The sequence below is a fragment of the Stegodyphus dumicola genome, chromosome 9, assembly GCF_044657685.1.
Source record: "Stegodyphus dumicola isolate Sdum_Otavi_A_Nest chromosome 9, ASM4465768v1".
Taxonomy (NCBI): domain Eukaryota; kingdom Metazoa; phylum Arthropoda; class Arachnida; order Araneae; family Eresidae; genus Stegodyphus; species Stegodyphus dumicola.
In genome coordinates, this window is record NC_140776.1 from 77750460 (window position 1) to 77771631 (window position 21172).

Below are 21172 nucleotides of genomic sequence, written 5' to 3' on the forward strand. Positions count from 1 at the left end.
CTTTTTTCTTTGAAAATAGGTCTGAAAAACGAAATGCGTCTTATACGTCAATACTCAGTTTTTGATTATATTCATTTCTGGAAATTTCGAATTATGCGATTTTTTTCTTGTTTCCTTGAGGAATCAGGGAATATTATAGTTACGTAGAGTTCAGTGAATGCTCATGCGCTGTCATCGACGATTAAAACTGGGTTCGTTTAAACTTACCAATTTTTGTGAACGACTTCTAGTGTGCCAAATTTCTACTGTTCAATATCCTTAAATTTGTTGGCAAGTTATGGCTCAAACAGAACGTCGGAGAAAAAAGAACGTAACTTGTATGCTATGATATAATATACAAGTTACGGGTGATTGCTTATGCTAAAAAACGTGGAACGGGAGTGCAGAGAGGCATTTCGAGACACCCCAAATCTGCGAAAATGTTAAGAACTTGGCGCGGAATTATAATGATCAGTAATAAAGTTTTGCCCTTCAAAAATGTGCATAAAAAGAGGGTGTGTCTTATACGCCGGCAAATACGAAGTTCAATAAGTATACGTAATTGTAAAACAAAACTAAAAATGCTCAAATATACTTTCACTCCTCAATGAAAATTATTTCAAGACACACCCAATTTTTGAGAACGTCTTCTCTACTAAAGCAGGGTCTACGATTTCAATAACAGAAAGAAGATATGCACCTTTATAAAAAACTCCAGATTCACATAAAAGTGCTGACGATCACTTTCAAGCGAGAAACTGATCTTCAGTTTGAGCACGCTTTCTTATGCAGCGTAACTGTGTTATGGAGATTTCTGTCTTTTGGTTATGAAGCTGTCCCTTAGCGGACACTCATGGAACCAAATTTCTGTCCTTTATCAGGAAATACCCGCTAAATGGGAGTATTGTTGTCTCCTAAATCGAGGGTGCAGGAATTCAGGAATTTAACACAGAAAGACCGTTAACGAAGATTCTAATATATATGGAAAATAGATACTCAATGTATTCACTTTCTTGATTGAAAAGACTACACAATATTGTTACGAAATGTACACGCGCGGTGAGATTTGGCGACAAAATTGGTGATATGCCATGGACGGATGGAGAATTTTTTGGAATGAATTCTTACCGGTTTAGCCCAGAATGTTCTCGAACACAAGCCGAAAGTTAGTGTGTGCCTCGCCTAGAGTGCGAGTGACTGCCTCGTCCAGAGTGAGAGATAGTTAGTATCGAGTTGGTGTCTCGTCTAGCGAGTCAATCCCTGCGGAGTCGATCGAGTTGACAGCCGGGCAGCGAGTGCCGAGGGGGTCGTCGAGTGCACCGAAGGAGTCTGTTAGTGTATCGCGGTTAGTGCATCCTCGAGAGAACGTGTTGAGCTCCGGGAACGACTGAATCGAAGAATCGGGAGCTGTGCTCGTGTGTCGTCGAGCGCATCGCGAGTTGTAGCGTGGAGAGTCTCGAAAGTACGTGGAGTTCCGAGAACGACCTAGCAGAGTCGGGTGCTTTGCAGGAAGCTGTCTCCACCGTTATTGCCTGACAGTGTGAAGGCTGTGTCGCTGATTGTTCCAGCGTGTTTATAGTAGATCTTCGACGATTGTAAAATGTGTTATTGGAGCTGCCCTGATTAATATTGGCTAAATAAAGTGTGTTTCGATACTTCAGTAGTGTCGTCATTATTCACTCCAAATCTACAAACCCCATACGAACGTGAAGGAAGAAAATAACGTCACAACTGGTGACAGAAGAAGAGAAAACCGCACCAATATGCCAAATCTTCTACAGATCATCCGTTTCTTAATCATTGAATTTAATATGCGTGTCGGCTAATTTCAAATTTTCTTAAAGTCTTAAAACCTGTAGGGAATTGGTCAATAAATACAGAGACATATTTCTTCCCTGTGAGCAAAAGAACCCCTTAGAGCTTCTTTTAGATTAGACAATAAATAAGTAATTAAATATGTTTAAAAATTCATAACTTATAATTACCAATAGATTCTTAATCTATAGATTTTATATTCGGGTATATATTACTCTACGTATTGAAATTTCTTTATGGCTAGTTTAAATCGTAAATTGTAATTTCACAAAGTAGGCGATAAAAGAAAGCAGATTTGTGAGAAACTGGTTACGTGATATATGACTTGCAATCAAGGCCGGTGTTAGGCTGTCTTCCTCCCGGTGCAATCTTTGGCGGCTTCTTATTCCTGCTACCCAGAACTTTTCTAAATTCTAAAACTTTTTTATCCCAGTTGCACCTGCACAAATTACACCAGTTCTCGCACCGGCCTTACTTTATAGTTCCGCTTTTTGAATTAAGGGTCCGAAATGACATTAAGAAGAAATAAAATGTTCCGAAAGTTTCATCTGTACCTAGAGATCTGTCTTATTAGACACCCGCAAGAGATTTTCTCAACTTTTTTTTTTTTTTTTACCTTGAAGAAGCTCCCCCCTCCCAATTTTGATGAAATCGTTCCCGAATTAAATAGATATTTTTGCCAGTTCGATAATAAATAATGTCTTTCATTTATCTTAGGATATTATGACAGTGTGCTGCTGTGCTCAAGTTTAGTCATTGTAAGAAATCTTTTAATATTTTTATTATTATTAAACAATTACCAGGCCATTGACCATCAGGTCATTAGTCGGCGAGCTTTCCAATACTTTTTAACAGTACAATACAAATCATTTAGTGCAGAGCACACGTCCAGATCAGCAGCATTCACGTCTTATCCGATGTCACCAGATCATATTCAGGAAAGTAGTCAGTTTAAATGATGTCTTTTAGCATGACTTTTTTTAACAATAGTTTTGCAATAACTGTTACTTTATTCTGTGGGTATCATAAACAACACTGCTTACATTGGCTTGGGCTTTGTGATTCTTCCTTATATCCTCTGTGCGGACAACATCAAATTTTTTATGCTACTCATCTTGACCCGTTCGTGTTTTAAACTGTAAAGTTCAGAAATATTGGATGGCTAGAGATCTAATTGCGTCATACACAGTCTTCTGGCATTTGTAATCACTATATAATATATCGAATTCAAATTTCTAATACTTCTTCTTGTCCTTTTCGGCATTAAAAGTAAGTATCTAATGTTTATGATGAAGTTTTATAGTAATATCAGACTGCAAAACTCTTTAAGGATTTTCCTTTCCCCCTTTTAAATTTTAAATGATATATATATTTTTAACGAAATGATTTCTTTTAATAAAATTTAACTCTTGAAAAGGGGAGAAAACTGTGCTGAAACCTACACTGGAGGATTTAAAGTGAGAAATTATTTATTTGATGAGTTTTATGTTATTCAAAAGTGAAAGTTTAATTCTATGCTTGTTCGAAAAAGATGACTTAATAATAAAGATATGACTCAAAATTGGGAATGAATACATGTTTTTTAATAGTTAATTAAAGAAATGAATTTTAAAATCCAATGAGCTTGCAAATATCTGATATATTCCTTATCCGTTATCCATCTCTTTCAAACTAACAGTGTTATATATCTGACTCATGAAAGTATCTAAAATGTAAATAAAATAAATAAATAAATAAAAAAAAAACTTTTATGCGAAGAGGTTCTATATTTAGTTATTTGAGGGGCATTGATCGTATCAAAGAGGTCCAATCTCATTCTGGAGATTCAAAGATTCAAATTTTATTCTTTTTTATAGAAGCATATTTTTCGTTTTCTCTCTTAAATTCTACCATTTAATGGCCTCTCAGCAAAAGGTGTTTTGTATTTGTATACTGTTGCTTCGTTTCATTATCAATAGTTTGATTATTTCTGTTAAAAATTTTCTTTCATTTGTTTTCGAACAGCCGCTTCCTAACTTGTCGGCAAAAAGAAATTTTATGGAATTTTTTTTCTCGGGCAAACAGTTTATTCACGGTTCAATATAATCAATCCGAAAATTCTTTCACTTTCTGCCTTTCATAATTTTTGAAATTATTTGAAATTTTTCATGTGTTTAACCTGATAAAACTTTCTAGAGTCATAAAAGTACATAATTACGAATGGAAAATATATGATTTTTAGTGGAATCACAGGTTAAAAGAAAGAGATGCAATTAAGTTCTTAATAAAGTAAGCTTTCATTCTGAAACGACATTCATTCTACAAATCCTCAGTAGATGGAGCCACAGAATCTCAAATAGAAGGGGCATGTATACATCAGGAGATCGACTAAATGCAAAGAAGTGCGACCAATCAGAACACTGAATTGCAGACCAGCTTCCTTGAGAGCTGGCTTGTGTGAGAAAAATTTCTCAGCTGAATTTCGCAGAAAAAGATCTCTTAAAATTTAAGCAACTAGCAACTCTATTAGGACTATCAACTCAAAAATCTTAGGAAATGTGGACTTATTTGTTTTACCTGTTCTTCTGTATCAACGCTCTTAGCGGATTTACGAAAGGAGAAAAGGTACGGCTTTTGAGTTTTCTTTCCTTTAATAAGGCGCTTAGGTTACTGCTCCTGAATTGAATGTTTCCGTAGCTGAACCTCCATGACAAGCCATGTGTGCCGAACGGCTTTTTCTTAGTGTATTAAAACGTGCCATGTGCGTTCGTTACTAGTTATACCGCTTGAAAGATGTCATTCTTATGTTACTTGATGGAGTAAATATGAATAATATTGTGTTGTCTAACGTGAAATCTTTTTTTTTTCTTTTATTATTAACTGAAAGAAAAGCCAATAAAGAATTTGCAGCTTGCGTATCTTGAATAACCCCAGATATAAGTTTTTTTTAATGAACTGTGTGTCACTGAGTTAAATTAATTTTTGAAATTATGATATATTAATATTTCATAATTTCAATTTTATGATCTTTATATTTTATGATTTATTCATGTGTGTCCGATGCGATGCGCAATTCTGTTTGATAAATATTAGTATTTTTTTCTTAAAATGTAATAAAATTCATTTGATACTGTTTTGAGTTTTAATTAATTGCAATAATTGTGCAAGTATGTGCTGTATAAATGGCAGGAAATAATACGGAGTAGTTACATATTTAGCTTTTGTATTTATATTTAGTTAAATATTTAAAAGAGTAACATGCTGATATCAATAAACTTATTTGCTATGTAACAGCTGTTGTTGATTTTTAATTGTTGTTGAATTTTTTAGTAGGGAGGTATCATATTTTCATTTTCAGTATAAATAAAGTTGGAGTTTCATTAATCAGTGATTTTTAATTGTTTTCATATTCATAAATTTGGCTATAGATTGTTTTTAGTAGTTTGAAGCAATGTTTTTAGTAATGTAAAGATATTTATCCTAAATAAAGATTGGTTCCTTAATTTTTTTCCCTTATTTGTTGCTCTCGCAATAAATTTAAATATCGGATATAGTCTGTATTTATATTTTACTGTTTTCCTTTATAGGAAATACTGATTTACACAAGTATGAATTAAAAATAAATGTAAAATTTAAAAATGTGTATATTGAGATTTAAATTCTAAAATTTTGAAAATTTGAAAAAAAAAAAAAAAAAAAAAGCTTTTGTTTGAAGCAGCTTATTCTTGATCTAATTGTTATCTTTAAGTTATTTATGTACAATTATGATTATGTTGTACACCATATGAATTAGAGAAAAATGTAAGGGGGTTCGACAAAGAAAACTGTTCCTTTAAAAGGGGTCGATGCAAAAAAAAAAAAAAAAAAAAAGTTTGGGAGTTTTTTATATAGAAGGACTACCAAAATACTATCTAGCTGGTTCCAGATATTGACTCCTATTTTGGGAAGGTTCACCAGTGGCCGAGTCGTTGAACACTGGTAGTTCAGTCCGAGGTTTGAATCCCGCAAACGGGCTGGCTGCGTGGGCTTTTTGTGGGTTTCCCCATTTGTAACATGTATACAAGCCAGTTTTCTTTAAAAAGCCCTCCACAAAGGCATCCCTCCCCTTAGGCAGATAGCCCTAGTGTGCTTTGCCATAATTAAATAAACCAAACCAAACCTATTTTGGGAAGTGTTTGACATTCTCTTGTATTCTGTTATTTCCCTGATCATGTGGTACAAGCATAGCGTTACTTATTCCTGTATATGTTATTATGACTTATTCCTGTATGACCATTTAATTTCCATGTTTTGTCAGATGTGTTATTCCTGCATGACCATTTAATTTCCATGTTTTGTCAGATGTGTTATTCCTGTATGACCATTTAATTTCCATGTTTTGTCAGATGTGTTAGGTTAATGGTTTCAAACTCGGCAAGAAACCATATGCAACGCATAAAGCAATTTTATGTAGCTTGCAAACTGGGCTTTATACAGTTTTGTAAGGTTGGATGTAAGTGCTTCTGCACCGAATGATAAGCAGCCAAACGTATATTACATTCCACCTCATTCGAGATCTCGTCAACATTCCCAAGCTGATCGTGTGTTGGCTTCTGTGAGCCAAACACACTGGAATGTTGGAATCAGTATGGTCAGCTTATAGAACAGGAGATTACCTGAGGTGCATGGGAATTAAATCCAAGATTGGAATAGGAAAAATCATTATAAACCAAGAGAAATCCTGTATTATGCAATCAAATGGGATCATAGAATTTAAGTCATGAATTCTTTATTCCTGGTTTGGCAACAAACTCATTTACAGAATTTAAATATACAAGATTATCAGACCTCAGGAACAGATAAACAAGAAATTTCAATTAAAAAAAAAAAAAAAAGGGAGGTCATGAAATAAACAAGAAGAAATTGGAGAACAAAAGCGGCAAGAAACATTGAAGGATGAAAATATCAAGAAGGAATTGAAGAGCATAGACGACAAGAAGAATATATGAGGGACGAAAATAAAAGTATGAAATGGAATTTGAACTGCAAAAATTATGGATACTGTTCTGTTTTCGGGACCGGATTCAGAAATGTATGTATGTATGTGTGGACGTATGTTCATTTATGCATGTATATATGTACACTGTGGAAAAAAAGGGGGGAACAGGTTCTTTATCTCCCATTCTAGTGGGCCAATTGATGAAATTCAACTTGCGTTTTTCATATTTCGAAAGTGCGACTTAGGATATGTATTAAATTTATATATAGCATTGTTCTAATATAAGTATTTTGACACAAAATCAGACCATTTCTGAAATGACATGCCAATTGTTTTCCATGTTTTGATTCTACGACTCAAATTATGCCAAACTGCTAAGTTTTGTAAAAATTGCACGAGTAGTTTCCAAAACATTAGCTCTCAAAATTTTAAATCCTCAATGTTATTGAATTTAAAATATATTTATTAATATCTCTTTTTTATTAAACTTATTTGAATCTTCCTTTCATATTTCAAAATTAAGGTTCATTCCAAATAAAATTGGCCTATTTTTATGATTTATTTTTAAATTTTTATAAATTTTTCAAAAAAATTTGTATTATAACCTATAAAACATCATCTTAAAGTAGATGTATTTCTAAGTGTACCTGAAAAAAATTAAGAATTTTTTATTCAAAATTTCCCAAGATATATGTGAATTTACATTTTGGCACGTTTTGAAATTTGGTGTATTTATTATAAGCGATGATAACAGAAATGTGGTTTACGCACTTTGTTAAAATGGTAAAAATATACTTACGGGGGCCCCTTAGTGTAAATTGGCGATTTTTGGCATTACATGGATACCGATTTTGTGCAATTCTTTGACTTGTTATTTTAAATTTGTGTAGCGGCGATTTTTGTGCCAAAAATAATTACAAAATAGCAAGTCAAAGAATTGTACAAACACGGTATCCATGTACACATCAACCTATTTTCACTTAAAAGAATGGAACTACTCTGATATGCGCCCTCAAGTCGCCAAATTTCTCGCCAAATATTTTTGGCGAGAAACTTCATGCTGCCATATTACTATCTAAATTTTTTGTCTACATTTCGAACTTTAAGCCTAAAATGTCTCCAAAAACGTGATTTTCGCACATGCTAAAACTACGTTTTGAACACACGATTTAAGCTAAAAATCTGAAACAAAAACAAAAAATGGTTGATCTTTACAATATGGTAACTGGTAGTTTGGCGACATTTTGGAGGCGATAAAGGTAGTGTTTTTGAATTTAATTATATTTTAATGAAATGATAGTTATTTTGTGAATTTTATGTTTGTAGGAATTTGGTATACGTTTTAGTTGAAGTAAACGTGCATGGAAATAATATAAGTATCTGACATATATGTTCTTTTTACCGGGTTTAAAGATTGAGAAAATTGTCATGTATTTTCGTGAAATTTTTCTAATTTATGAGAAAAGAGCAGTGTACATGGATATAGTCAAGAGTGTGCGCAATGCCATTTTTGTGCAATTCTCGGATGTTTTTTTAAGTAAAAATAAGTCGGCGTGTACATGGTTTATGTGTATCTGTTATTTTGAAAAACGCGTAAGGAGTATGGTATTGTGCACTTTTTCCCAATTTTGCAGTGAATATTTGTCATGATTAAGCAGTTTTGTTAGATAAAATTTCTAGCATAAGTGTAATTCGGCTAGTAGATTGTTGGAAGAAGTGTTCAGTAGATAAAAAGAAAAGAAACATGTCTTCGGGAAAGAAAATAGAGGGTTGCTGTAAAAGAGTTGGTCGCCAAAAAATGCCAAGTTACCATAATGTTAAGATCAACCCAAAAAATTTAGATAGCAAAAACGCAAAGTTTCTAACCAAAAATATTTGACAATAATCCATGTACACAGCGACATGTTTTTAACTTAAAAAAAGTCTACAAAAGGCACAATATAGGCAACGAACGAATCTACGAACTACGCACACCTCGCTTTAATAAATTAACATAACACCAGTAAATTTCAAAGAATTCCATGTGCACAGCATCCTGTTTAAACTTAAAAAAAAATCTACGAATTGCGCAATTTAGGCAAGGAACGAATCTACGATCTACGCACACCTCGCTTGAATAAAATAACATAACAATAAATTTCAAATAATGCCATGTACACAGCATTCTGTTTCAACTTCAAAAAACATCTACGAATTGCACAGTCTAGACACTAAACAACAAAATAAACAAATAAATTTCAAACAATTAAAAAAAAAACCAACAATAATGACAGAAATTCATACTAAAGAACCAATGAACATAACATTCTACAAAATAAGAACAAGAATAAAATAAAATGCACTTACCATGAATTAATGCTTTTTTGAACAGCAGAAATACCAATTTCATATCACCTTTAACATGCTGCCACGTAATCACTATCATATTTACATGACAGCCAGACACACTATCCAGAAAATTCATGCTATGGTTCACAAATAAATATAATCACAAATCCCTACTTCTATTATGCACAGCCATTAAAAATAATCTCCCAGACCCTCTTTCCACACCTCCAAATACCCACTACCCCTCAACAGGATGGCCACAATGATATTTCCTTTTGCCGAACTTCAATTTAACAACTTCTACCATTTTATCTTTCCCTCCCATCTTCTCAGATATAGAGGCGAATCAACGAGCTCAGCAAAAGATTTTTCAACGTAGCAGGGTTGCCGTAGAACATGCAATCGTGCCAAAAACCAGCGCAGAACACATATCGCCACATTTGGTGAAATTAGGGCGTATATCAGAGTTGCACCAAAAGAACATCATAGAATTGCACAAACTTGGCATTGCGCATTCCCTTTGTCCATGTATACATGGATTTTCTTTTACTTAAAAATCAAAGGAGCAGCCAGCAAAAATGTATAATCTCAATAAACTGCATTTTAAATCAAAGAACATAAAAAAGGAAATTTATCTTAGGAAATATCCACTTACCTTTTTTAGAAATTTCCCTGTCTTCAGTCAAACAAAATTCCTTAACAGCATCCAAAATCTTTGTAAAATTATCTGAACTAGAATCCATATACTAGCGTCACCACATTAAAAAAGATAAGAGTAAAAAATATTCTCCGTTAGCGCAGGTATCCTACGTTCAACCATACATATTTCCTTCCAACAAATAGGAAACTTATAATGGCTACTAAGTAAATCTTCATTTACACATCAGTCAATTAATGCTGTTTCCCCCTTTTGTTCAAGATCGTACAGAAACTTCAAATTAATCTTACTACATTCAGCCATTTTACCGTCTAAACCATAAAACAGAAACATGCTTCCTAACCAACACACACCAGAAGCCCTTACAAATCTTTTACCATCATAACAAATTCACCGCAATCACCCAACCAATTACGCCATGATAGGGTTTCCGTAACATTCAACTACTCAGGTTACCATAAATGAAACAACAATTTCATGATAATACAAGGAGCACCGTTAAATCTACTCTGTTAAAATTATTTGAAAGTATGAACGATGACTTTTTTCCCACTTGTGAACAAGGAAAAGGAAAGGAAAATAGGTTGCTGTAAATTAAGAAGTTCACCAAGTGACTTATTCTTCATGCAAACTGGGGGAAAAAAAAAAAAAAAAATCCAAGATAAATTTTTAAATTTCTCACCAAAAATTACAACATATAATATCTAGGTATAATTTGAGTCGTAGAATCTAAATATGGAAAAAAATTGGTATGTTATTTCAGAAAAAGTCGGACTTTTTTTGGTCAAAATACGTATGTTAGACCAAAGCTGTATATAAATCTAATACATTCAAAAGTCGCTAATCCGGACTAATCGGGACTTCAGCGATTCCGGATTATAGATCATCAGTTTAAATCTGGTAAGATGGCATGCAGAAATTATAAAAGTAAAAATATGAAACCGTAATTTATGAAATAAAGAACAATTATGATCTATAGGGTATCAAAATTTACAAAAAAAAAAAAAAAAAATCTTAATATATTTTTTAAAAATTTTATTAAACATTTCTTTCAATGTAAGTTGTTTAAGTTGCTTCGTTTTTTATGTGATAATACATTCTCTTTAATTCTATAAACAGACATAATTTCATGTTCAGTTATAAAGTTCCGCTGTTCAAGTCCTATAATTGCTGTGCTGAGAATACCGACTAATTTGTCAATCGAAATTTTTTCGTTTTCAATAACCTCTGTTACTTTCTTCGCTATCGAAAGTGAATTATAATGACAAGGAATTTGATTTAAATCATATCAAAGACGGAGTACATCGAGATGAAATACTACATTTAGTAAGGAATTATAAGCCAAATAAAATAAAAACATCTGCCCTGAAGATAAGGATAGTGCTGACAGATCAACTTCCAATTCATTGGGCAAGCAACCACCGTGGCGTTAAAGATAAACAAAGTTTAGATAAACAAACGTTAAAGTTTAGATAAACAAAGGATAGATATACCTTTATCCATTTTTTTCAGCAATTTCACTTTTTGTTTAATGGACTTCGAAACGTACTTTCGCTTTGTAGATCCTTTACATATTAGTAAATATATATCAGAAATTCTATTTCACATAATCGAAAGTTCAAGCTTACTTTTATAAAATTGCTCTAACAGTCTGCAAAGAATAATAAGCCGAATCCAATTCGAAGATTAAGAAACAACGCAATCTGCAACATTAACTGAATTAGATAATTTTAGCTTAGCTTATACCGTCCGTTATACATTAAATGCGCATTCGTAAACAAATTTTGCGCACGCTCACACGCATATTTGCAGCTGTAAAGGTATTGCGCGACGTGATGCATGCACAGAAAGTTTCTAGCTTTGAGGTCCGGATTATAGATCGTTCCAGATTATGGGTGTCCGAATTTACGACTTTTGACTGTATATATCCTAAGTCGCGCTTTCGTGACAAGGGAGGAAAATGCAGTTTGAATTTCGTGAATCGGCCCAGTAGGAGATGCAGAACTGTCCCATTTTTTTTGCAGTGTGCATACATATATGCAGACACATGTACACCGATACATATATACATATGTGCACACATTTACATTTCTAAATCCGGTCCTGATAACAGAAGAGTCACAAATTATATATTGAAGCAGAAAGTAGGTGTGCAAATTCTGTCAACAGTCAAAATGTTAGTAGTACGCATATGAAGTCAGAATTAGAGCTTCATCATTTGATGCCGAAATTTAACACTTCTTGTGATTTTTGTTAACTTCTTGTGTATTAAATTAATACCTCATTTAAAAAGGCTCATTTAATGAATTTTTAATTTTTAAAGTTTTAAAAAGGCAACAAACATTTATCAAAAGATAAAATGTATTCCCAACTTACTAGACCTATATGTAATTTATTCTTGTATATCATAGCAGACGTTCTTACTGAATCTCACATTTTTTTTTTAAGTGAGTAGAATGACAACCAGAACTAGCTGTTGCCATTTCTTAATAGATATTCTGTCTAAATAATTTGCAATCATGCTTGCATTTAATTTTTTTACTTTGGTGGTGGTGGTTTTGTTAAAAAATGCTCTGGCTTGTTTGCTGCTTTCAGATCCTGTATTTGGCCTACATGCAGTTTGCATGCAAGACTGCTGTTTTAAGTTATCACACTGTGTTAGGACTATGGCATTGGATTATTCTTGGACCAATTGGTCTTTTTCACCTTAATAACATGACCTCTTTGTTTTATTCATCTGCTTGTAAACTAGAATTTGATGTTAAGGCCTCCTTAGAGTTTCTGTCAACTATAAAAACCTTCATTGCAGTTATGTTTGGGTAATGCATGGTTTCTGTGTGCTTTAGTAAAACATTTTTCTTTCTTTAGTCACAATTTTTCAGGTTTATATATTTGATGCTGGGGTATTTGGATCCAAATTTCTTCCTGATAATGTCTCTAGGGCTGATTCTCGTCCACTCACCAAAAAGGTGCAGGTTGAACAAAAGTAATGTAATTTTCTTTGGGCGGGGATGTATAGTTTTTTTTTTTTTTTTAAACGAGTGCGCTAGCTATTTTGAGGCTTTCACCGCTACTAAGGTCAGAAGTGGTGGTCATTTTATTATGGAGGCACTTAATATGCTGCTACCATTACCTCCTGTGATGGGACAGACAATTTACTTACATGCCTTCTCCAGGATTAGAACCCAGGCCCTTCAGTATCGCAATCGGCTACCCTAACCATTATACTGTCTAGGTGGTAACATAGACATAATATTTCAAATATTGTTATTAAATTTTCCTGTCAGTTATGTTAAATAACAGTTACTTTTTTCTATAAAAATATTTTGCATGTGAATAAACCATTGTAGTTAATAATTATGGCTTTAAAATAAAGTTCCTGTTGAATTTGCTTTGATGTTTCATCTTTATTGCATTCTTCCTTAAGAGTCCAAGAAGACACTTTTAAGACCGTAGTTGCTTTTATCTTTTGTTTCTATTGCATGTATGTAGGTCTTAATGGGAACATCTTCTACTCTTGTTGTTTACAGTTCTTAGAAATGAAAATGAGATTCCAGAAAGTAATTCTTAAATGACATCTTCTATTCGAATGCTTTTAAATTTTTCAGCAGCTACGATTCTTTTAATTTTCTACTTTTAGGTTATCCAAGAAGTTCATAACCTTGTTTTTAAAGTATTTTCAGCGCATTAGATTCAGTATTATTCGGTTTCATACCTTCAGATATTCACACATTAGTACAATAATCTCACATTAGTTCCTTAATTTGAGGAATAACAATAATACTTAATTTAGGTAGGTGGCTTTGTTTAAACTAAAAAAAAAAAAAAAAAAAAAAAAAAAAAAAAAAAAAACCTTTTTTTTCTATACATTGTTTTACAAAATTTTTAATCAAAATTAGTTGTATTGAAGAGGTAGCGATTATACCTTTTGAGGGTGTATAAAGAAATCCAAAACTGTTATTTTAATTTATGTAATTAATGTCTCTTTTTAATCCTAGGAGTTCTTTCACATAATCACCATTTGCAAGAAAAGTAATAGTATTTTGTGCATCTATTTTGTCCGGGCAGTAGAGCTATTGCTTTCAGAATTTTACAGTCATACTATGAATACATTCTGTGTGTAATTTATCAGTTTTTCATATTTTCATATCATTCTTTTATAAGTCTTGCAAATAGGACTTGTTTCAATTTTGAAGTATGGCTGTTAGCTTGAATTTCAAGATTATGAAAAATCTTCATTTTTTCAGGTTTATGTTGGAAGTCCCAGACCTGGTATGCAATTGGCATATATAGGATTTGATTGTAGGAAATGCATATAAGAATTCAGAAAATTAACCAAAATTATCTCTTTAATAGCATCAATGGAAAGTTCTGTTGTCAAAAAAGTGAAGCTCATTTTAGAAATTCCATCATTTTAATCAAAATCAAGATTATAAATTGTATAAGAATTCCTAAAAATAATTTGTGATTTGTAAATTCAAATTTATAGGTAATTGTAATGACTGTTGATCAGTGATATTTTTTATAAATCAGTCAGTTTTCCCTAATTTGGAAGGGATTATTGTGGTAAACTGCATGAGCATTGTGAGAATTATCTGTTTAAATTATGCCATTATTTTGTGAAAAATTGCTCAAAGAATCAAATGTCCATCTTTTCATGTCACTAATATTTCAGAATGATTTCTAGGTAAATTAACTTTTAAATGCTTCAATCTGCAATGATATTACAGTCAGAAAACGTTTATCCTTCATTCAGATTTCAAATTTGTTGAGGTAATGGTCAGTTTTTATTAATCTCCAAAATGTTGCAGACCTATAAATGCTGACTGCTCATAAAGCATGAAAGTTCAGCTTAAAATATAGTACTATTGAATGAAATTGGAATACCGAGAGAGAATGAGTTATCAGATCGAACAGATTTTCAGACTGGTTGTTTAGGAAGTGAAATGAAATGCATGCTTCTATTAATAGGGTACTCAACTCAGCTGCTTTTGTAAATAGGATGCATGTACAGTATTGATTGAAAGATGGTCCTGGCGAATAGAGATCTATATTATGTCAGAGATTGTTGCTGACATTGGATGAAACACCTGACCAGATTTGCAGATTTATGCAAAAGCAACAGATAATTTTTCATAACATTGCATCCTTTAAGAATTAATTCAACTTTTAAGTTTTTCTAGAACGTTTTACTTAACGAGGGAAATAATTACATTCAATACTGTATTGTGCATAAGTCAACCAACATGAGAGAGAAATGGGACTACATTAAAAATTCTGCTTAAAAGCTATGTAATTAAATAGCTAATTTTCAACCAGATATGCTGTAACCAAAGTTACACACATTTAGACAATAGTTTTTGCTATGCTGTGCATATACTAGCCTTTCTTTGGCCTGTTGAATTTATAGGTAATTGTACTGAGTACACTGAGCATATGTTGGGTTTGATTGCTGGAATATTGGCAGCCACGACTATTGTAGTGTATTGTGAATGTGTGTTAAATCTGTATGGAATAACGTTTCATGGAGTCATCTGTGTTGGTCAGTGCATCATTAGCAATCTGTTATAACTGCAAAAATGCATATACGTTGGCAGTGTTTTGATCCACATTGTGATTATTGCTGTTTACTTACTTTTGCTATTGTTTTTTAGAAGGATAACTGGATTCTTTGAGAAAAGAATTTTGTGTTTTTTGTGGTTTGTTCTTTTCAAAGAAGCTGACGGAAAAACATATATTGTTCTGCTATCAGGAGTGGATTGAGAAATGTATGTATTCATGTATGCATGTATATATATGTAAACACAAATGTATGTGTGTGTATACATATATATATGCAAGTATATGCATACATTCCTACATTTCTGAATCCGGTCCCGATTACAGAACAGTAACGAAAAATATCTAACAAAATGCTGTTAATAACATTTGTTTTAAAAAAATCCATCGCATGTTATATTATGTATCTTTATATGATTAGAATTTGATTTAGGGTAATGTTTGCGGTCTTAAGAACACCTAAGTTAATACTATAAAGTTACTCTAATGTTAATATACTTATCTACTATAAAGCTAAAAAAGCCTTCTACTAATAACACCAGTACTTTTTGAAACAAACCACGTGTGGATGAGTGGAAATTCATAGGCAATGGAATATTCTTTTATTCAGAATTACATTTTAAATGCGCGATTTATGAAGGCATGTATTGTAACATTTCAAGGCTTTCTCTGTAAGTTCCATAATCGTCCGTCAATCATTATCTTCCCTCACTCTCGAGTGGCATTGCAAGTGGAATATTTCGAAGTCTCTTTCCTGAAGTGTTTGCAAATTATGAGAGTTGCAGTTTTCAGAAAAGCATGCTTGTTATGATGTACATTTTTTGAATATGCAGACTTTCTGGTTCAAGATCCTAATTTACTGAGATAAGTTTGTAGAATGTCCTCTGCATGTTATACGATGTTTCGTATTTTTTAATGGACGAAGAAAATTAATTTTATACTTTTTGCAGGCGTAGCTAAATATAGTGAAACGTTCTTTATCTACGGTTTCATATGATTTTGGTATTTTGTGCTTACCTAAGAGAAATATGGACTACCGTTGATATTACTATGATTTAATTATGGTGAGTTTTGTAGGAGGGTCATCATTGGAATTTTCACTGTATTTCCACCTGCGAAGTTAAATATTGCAAATTAAGTTTTGATTTTGCTATCAGATACATTTATTTTAAAACTCGGCTTCTTATTTGGTTTGAGATTTATTGTTAACTGCTTATATAGCCATCGCCCCATAATTCAAAGAAAGCCATGAAACTTGACCTTGCAATTTTTCCTTGCTCGGCTTCTTATTAGAGCTACGTTAAGCGAAGCCAAAAAATGCAAATGTATCAAATGAAGTTGCATTTTAAAACAAAGACTTAGCTGTCTTGAAACTTCCACATTATTTGAATACTGAACTAAAATCGTCCGCCCCGCGTTACTTGTCTTTAAATTTTCTTTTACTGTAATTAGTTTTGCCCCCTTTGTCGGTTTACTTTGCGATTCGCATGAACTGTGTGTTTGAATTACATGCATGGTAATAGCTTAATTCCTTTTTGCGTATCTCTTAAATTCAATGTCATATCCCATCCTTCCCATTCTCCGAGTAATAATAAACGGAGCCCCGTGTTTTCATTTGCATGTTAATTGTCGAAAAGATAGTTATGGTTAACTAAACTAAGATATTAAATTATAACTTTATATATTTTGATTCTTTTAATACCAAGTGATGACTTTCCTTAATCTGTTACATTTGTGCTTTCCTTTTATATATGTGCATCGATAAAAATTAATGTTGCGTATCTAACTGTCTTAATTGTTAACTTGAAATAAAACAACTAGATATTTTAAGCGAAAAGGTATCATCTAAAGCAGGAATTCTCAACTGCCGGTGGATATTTTTACCTGTCTGTGTTAAAAAAAAAATTCTTATTCAAAATATAAGTACTTTTTGTACTTTTATGTTTTGTAAGATATTTTTTATGTTAATGCTATAATTTTAGGATCTAGAATCCATAATTTTATATTTGAAGGTTGGCAATGCTGGAATATGCTCACATTTGTGGCTTCTGTTAGGTCTCGCGAAAGGGTCAATTTGCACAGAAGGGCTGTTAATTTCGTTTCGGCATTTTGCGTTAATTCACTATAAACGGAGAATCACTTATTAAATTGTTGCCACTAAATATTAGAGCCCTGTGTTATATTTAAAGATATTAAATAATGAAAAATCTGCATGAATGTATGTTTCTCGCATTGTGATAAAACAACGGTACCTAGAGCCATCAAATTGTGAATAACGTACGTTTCCACCCGAATATGGGCATCTGGAAGCCCAAATTTGGGATTTGTTTTATTATCTGTTTCATATTTTGCAAAGCATTTATGAGTTTTTTTAATCAAAAACTCAACGATTTTAAAGCGAGCACTATACGGTGGGAGGGGGGACATTTTTATTTCCAATGTACGAGACTGCGTATCGAAATTCTAAAGATATGTTCTTTTAAATATTTTGTGATATTGCTGTTGAGTTCAATTTTATGGCTCAAGAGCAAAGAAAACTATATTTAATAAATAAAGGTAACACACAAACCGTTTAAAAACGTCCCTTTGTGCGTAATATGAAATCTGAAAGCTTTCAGAATTTTTTTTTTTTTTTTTTTTTTTTTAACTGGACAAAGTGTTCACAGCAGAAAAATGGTTGCAATAATTCTACAGTGCAGAAAAATAAATTGCGCCCAGCTGTGTAAATGAAGTGGTTGCCAAATGTAGCAAGCATTCCAGAGAACGTTCATAGGTGTCTTCCCGTTCGGTTTTCCCGTACGCGCTTTAAAGTCAATACGTTTATAATATTGAGCTGCCCCAGACGCTAGTTTTGTTATTCTGGATATTTCAGCTGGTATTGAGTGGTATAAGAGTATGTACTAACAGTCGGCAGTGAACGGGTTAACTGGTTTGACAAATGTAAAGTTATAGATACTTTTTTATAATCTATTTTAATAATTGCATAGGCTAAGAAAAAAAATTGTCCTTAATAACATGAACTTAAATAAGGCACGCTATTGAATTTTTTAAACTCCAGTTCAGCATTTAAAAACAATGACAGCAAAACAGAACTTGGATGTCCTCCAAGCAAAGGAAAAAAAAAAAAAAAAAAAAAAACCTTTTACTCTACAACCATGAATATTTAAAATATGCGGCCTAATTTATCCTTTGGCCTAAATCTACGGATGAAGATTTACGTCCGATGTGTATCATTTACCTTTTTAATTGATGCTGTTGAAACCATCAAAAATATTATGACATTTGAAGTTTGAACATTTCGAGCTGGAAAATAAACCCTCTGCATGTTTTGAATGTAAAAAACAAGAATTAAGGTTACAAACAAAAGCATTTAAACAAAACTTTGTTCAGAATAAGTCACAACAAAAATGTCCATACTTATCTGCACTTTACTAAAAACTAAAAAAATCATTTACAATTGGAGAAAATTTAATAAAATCACCGGTCCGTGAAAATTTTTCACAAATTTTGTCGGTCCACAGGCCAGAAAAGGTTGAAAAACGCTGTTCTAAAGGGACAGTGGCTAGCTACACTAGCGGGAAAAATTAAAGGTTAGATTATTAGAATATGGCAATGCACACAAGGGACTAAAGAGAGGAGTATCTTTGTGGAGGACTTTCTAAGAAAAACTGGAAACAAGAAATTCACGTTACACACGAGGAAAACCAGGCATGCACCCAACCCGTCTGCTTGGAATAGAATCTGAGTCGAACTTCTAGCCGTCTTAACTACTCGGACAGTGGTGAGGCGGAAAAATTAAAGGAACAGCTATACTAAGTAAAGGTGCTTTATGTTAATTCTTTTAGGCAAAAATTAAAGGAACAGCTATTCTAAGTAAAGGTGCTTTATGTTAATTCTTTTAGGCAAAGTCCAATGAAAGATGGTTGGTTGGTAGTTTAAGGTCAACATTATCACGTAATCCAATGGATTCACCTTCGCTACACGGAAATATGCAAATTTTTGCGCCTGATCTTTCAGTACGTGTGGAAAGGTGTGTGAGGGGCTGCTTCAAATTCTAATTTGAAGGATTGTACGAGTTGTTGAATAAAGTTTTCGATGTGGAAGGGGGAACATGCCGTTGAGAAGACATCTGGCGGATTCTGAAACAGATTGCAATTGAAGATTGGAACCAGGACAGATGTTCTAGAACAACATCCATCACGGAACATACTGGTTCCGCATCGGAAAACAGCAGGGAATCCACTACACAGTGTGCAGCGTTCTCACCTTAAGCAGGACAGACACTGGCATAGGTCTTTTAAGACTTAAAAGTAGCCTAAATCGTCATGTTTCGAATCTAGAAACGATATACAGACACTGGTTATGTATGCGGACAGACAGATCGTGGTCGAAAATGTGCTGCAGAATCTCAGTACGTTATTTGGCAACAATGGCTAAAAGAAACAGATGACTGAGTCAGCCCAAATTGCAAAAGAGTTCGCTTACAGCTACATGAACTCAATTATCCAGATATACCAAAAGTGACCGGTTGCATGAAAGAGAGCTGCAATACAAGGAAACCCGTTACTTGCGTGACACTAACCAAGGGTGAGAAATGCGTCCAGTTACTGCGGTGAATTGTGGTAAGAGTACCACTGATTGGACTCGAGTTTTCTTTGAATAAAGTTCTGCTTACATAACAATATATAGATGTGGATTTTAAGCTGTCAGTATTGCCATATCTGTTAAATATTAACCTGTGTTGAAAGTTAGGACGCCCGCCACCTCCCTGCTAAATTGTTCGTTTTCCGTCATATTGACCATTAAATTTGTAAAATTGCATCATTTTTGTTGTCCGCGCACTTAAATATTTGAACAAGTTGTATCTTGTGTTGAATAAGTAATAACAAAAACAGTCTCGCGGTTTCCATTATTCTTCGTGAATTTTATGGATTTTCTTTAAAATATTTTTCATTGCTTCTTTCTCAGAAAAGCGAGTTTTGTAAACAAATCTTTCAGCTTCCACTTCCTTGCATCAGAAAAGCTACCATTTGCCTTTAAACTTAAGAAAAAAAGTTTCTCGCTCTCAGAAAGAGAAACGGAGAGGTTAGAGAACTTTCTCAATTTTCAATCGGAGGAAATGTGGCCTCTTCAAACTCAATTTTGAAGTTCTAAACCTTTGCACTTATATCGCTTTATTAAAAGCTTTCTGTACGCAGAATTGTTTCGTAAATTCACTCAGGTATTTGTAAAAATTTCTTATGATTATTGGAGATTCTTCCAGGGTTAAGGATTCTATATTATTCTTTTTTCAAACTGAGAAGGGAAGGCTTTGTCCTAAAAATTTCAGTAGATAAGCAGGCTTATTTAAATTGAAATATAACTGTCGTAATAAAGTGGTTTTTATCGTTTATTGGCTCGCTGTATACAAGAGATGTGAATGGGTGCATAGAACCAACAATGTGATTGCCTCTTCAATTCTAAAAAAATATTGTAAACAATTTTGTTGATTGAAAAACACTTGAGTTGAAATGGAAGACCAGACGTATATATTGATTTAAATGCCATTTTAAGTAAGTAGACCATTTTTCGAAATGTTCTTAAAATTTAAGGCTTTTACTTTAACATGTATTGGAAGATGTAGTAAAGATGCAGTGAAGTACCACCTTCACGTACATAAATTTTCAAATGCATCATATCAGAAAATGCGTACATACTGTGTAAGTGTTTGCACTCTGTACTATCCGAAGGAAAAATCCTGTATCAATAATAATAATAATAAACATTCTTACTACGGAGTTCGAGTTTACTATCTGTGATCTGGAATATTTCTAATGAAGTAAATACTTTATTTTTACTACATACTGCTTTATGAATCTCTCTTTTGAAGAGGAGTA

At 33.0% G+C, this 21172-nt stretch overlaps 1 protein-coding gene across 1 annotated transcript in view; it reads left to right on the plus strand.

Annotated features, from left to right (window-relative positions):
• Positions 1–4184: 4184 nt before the first annotated feature.
• LOC118187640 (uncharacterized) overlaps positions 4185–21172 on the plus strand; it is a 408650-nt gene continuing 391662 nt past the window's right edge. The window contains exon 1 of the mRNA XM_085823655.1: positions 4185–4398. Coding sequence (XP_085679781.1) covers positions 4330–4398 — 69 coding nt within the window. The 5' untranslated portion in view covers positions 4185–4329. The remainder of the gene's footprint in view (positions 4399–21172) is intronic.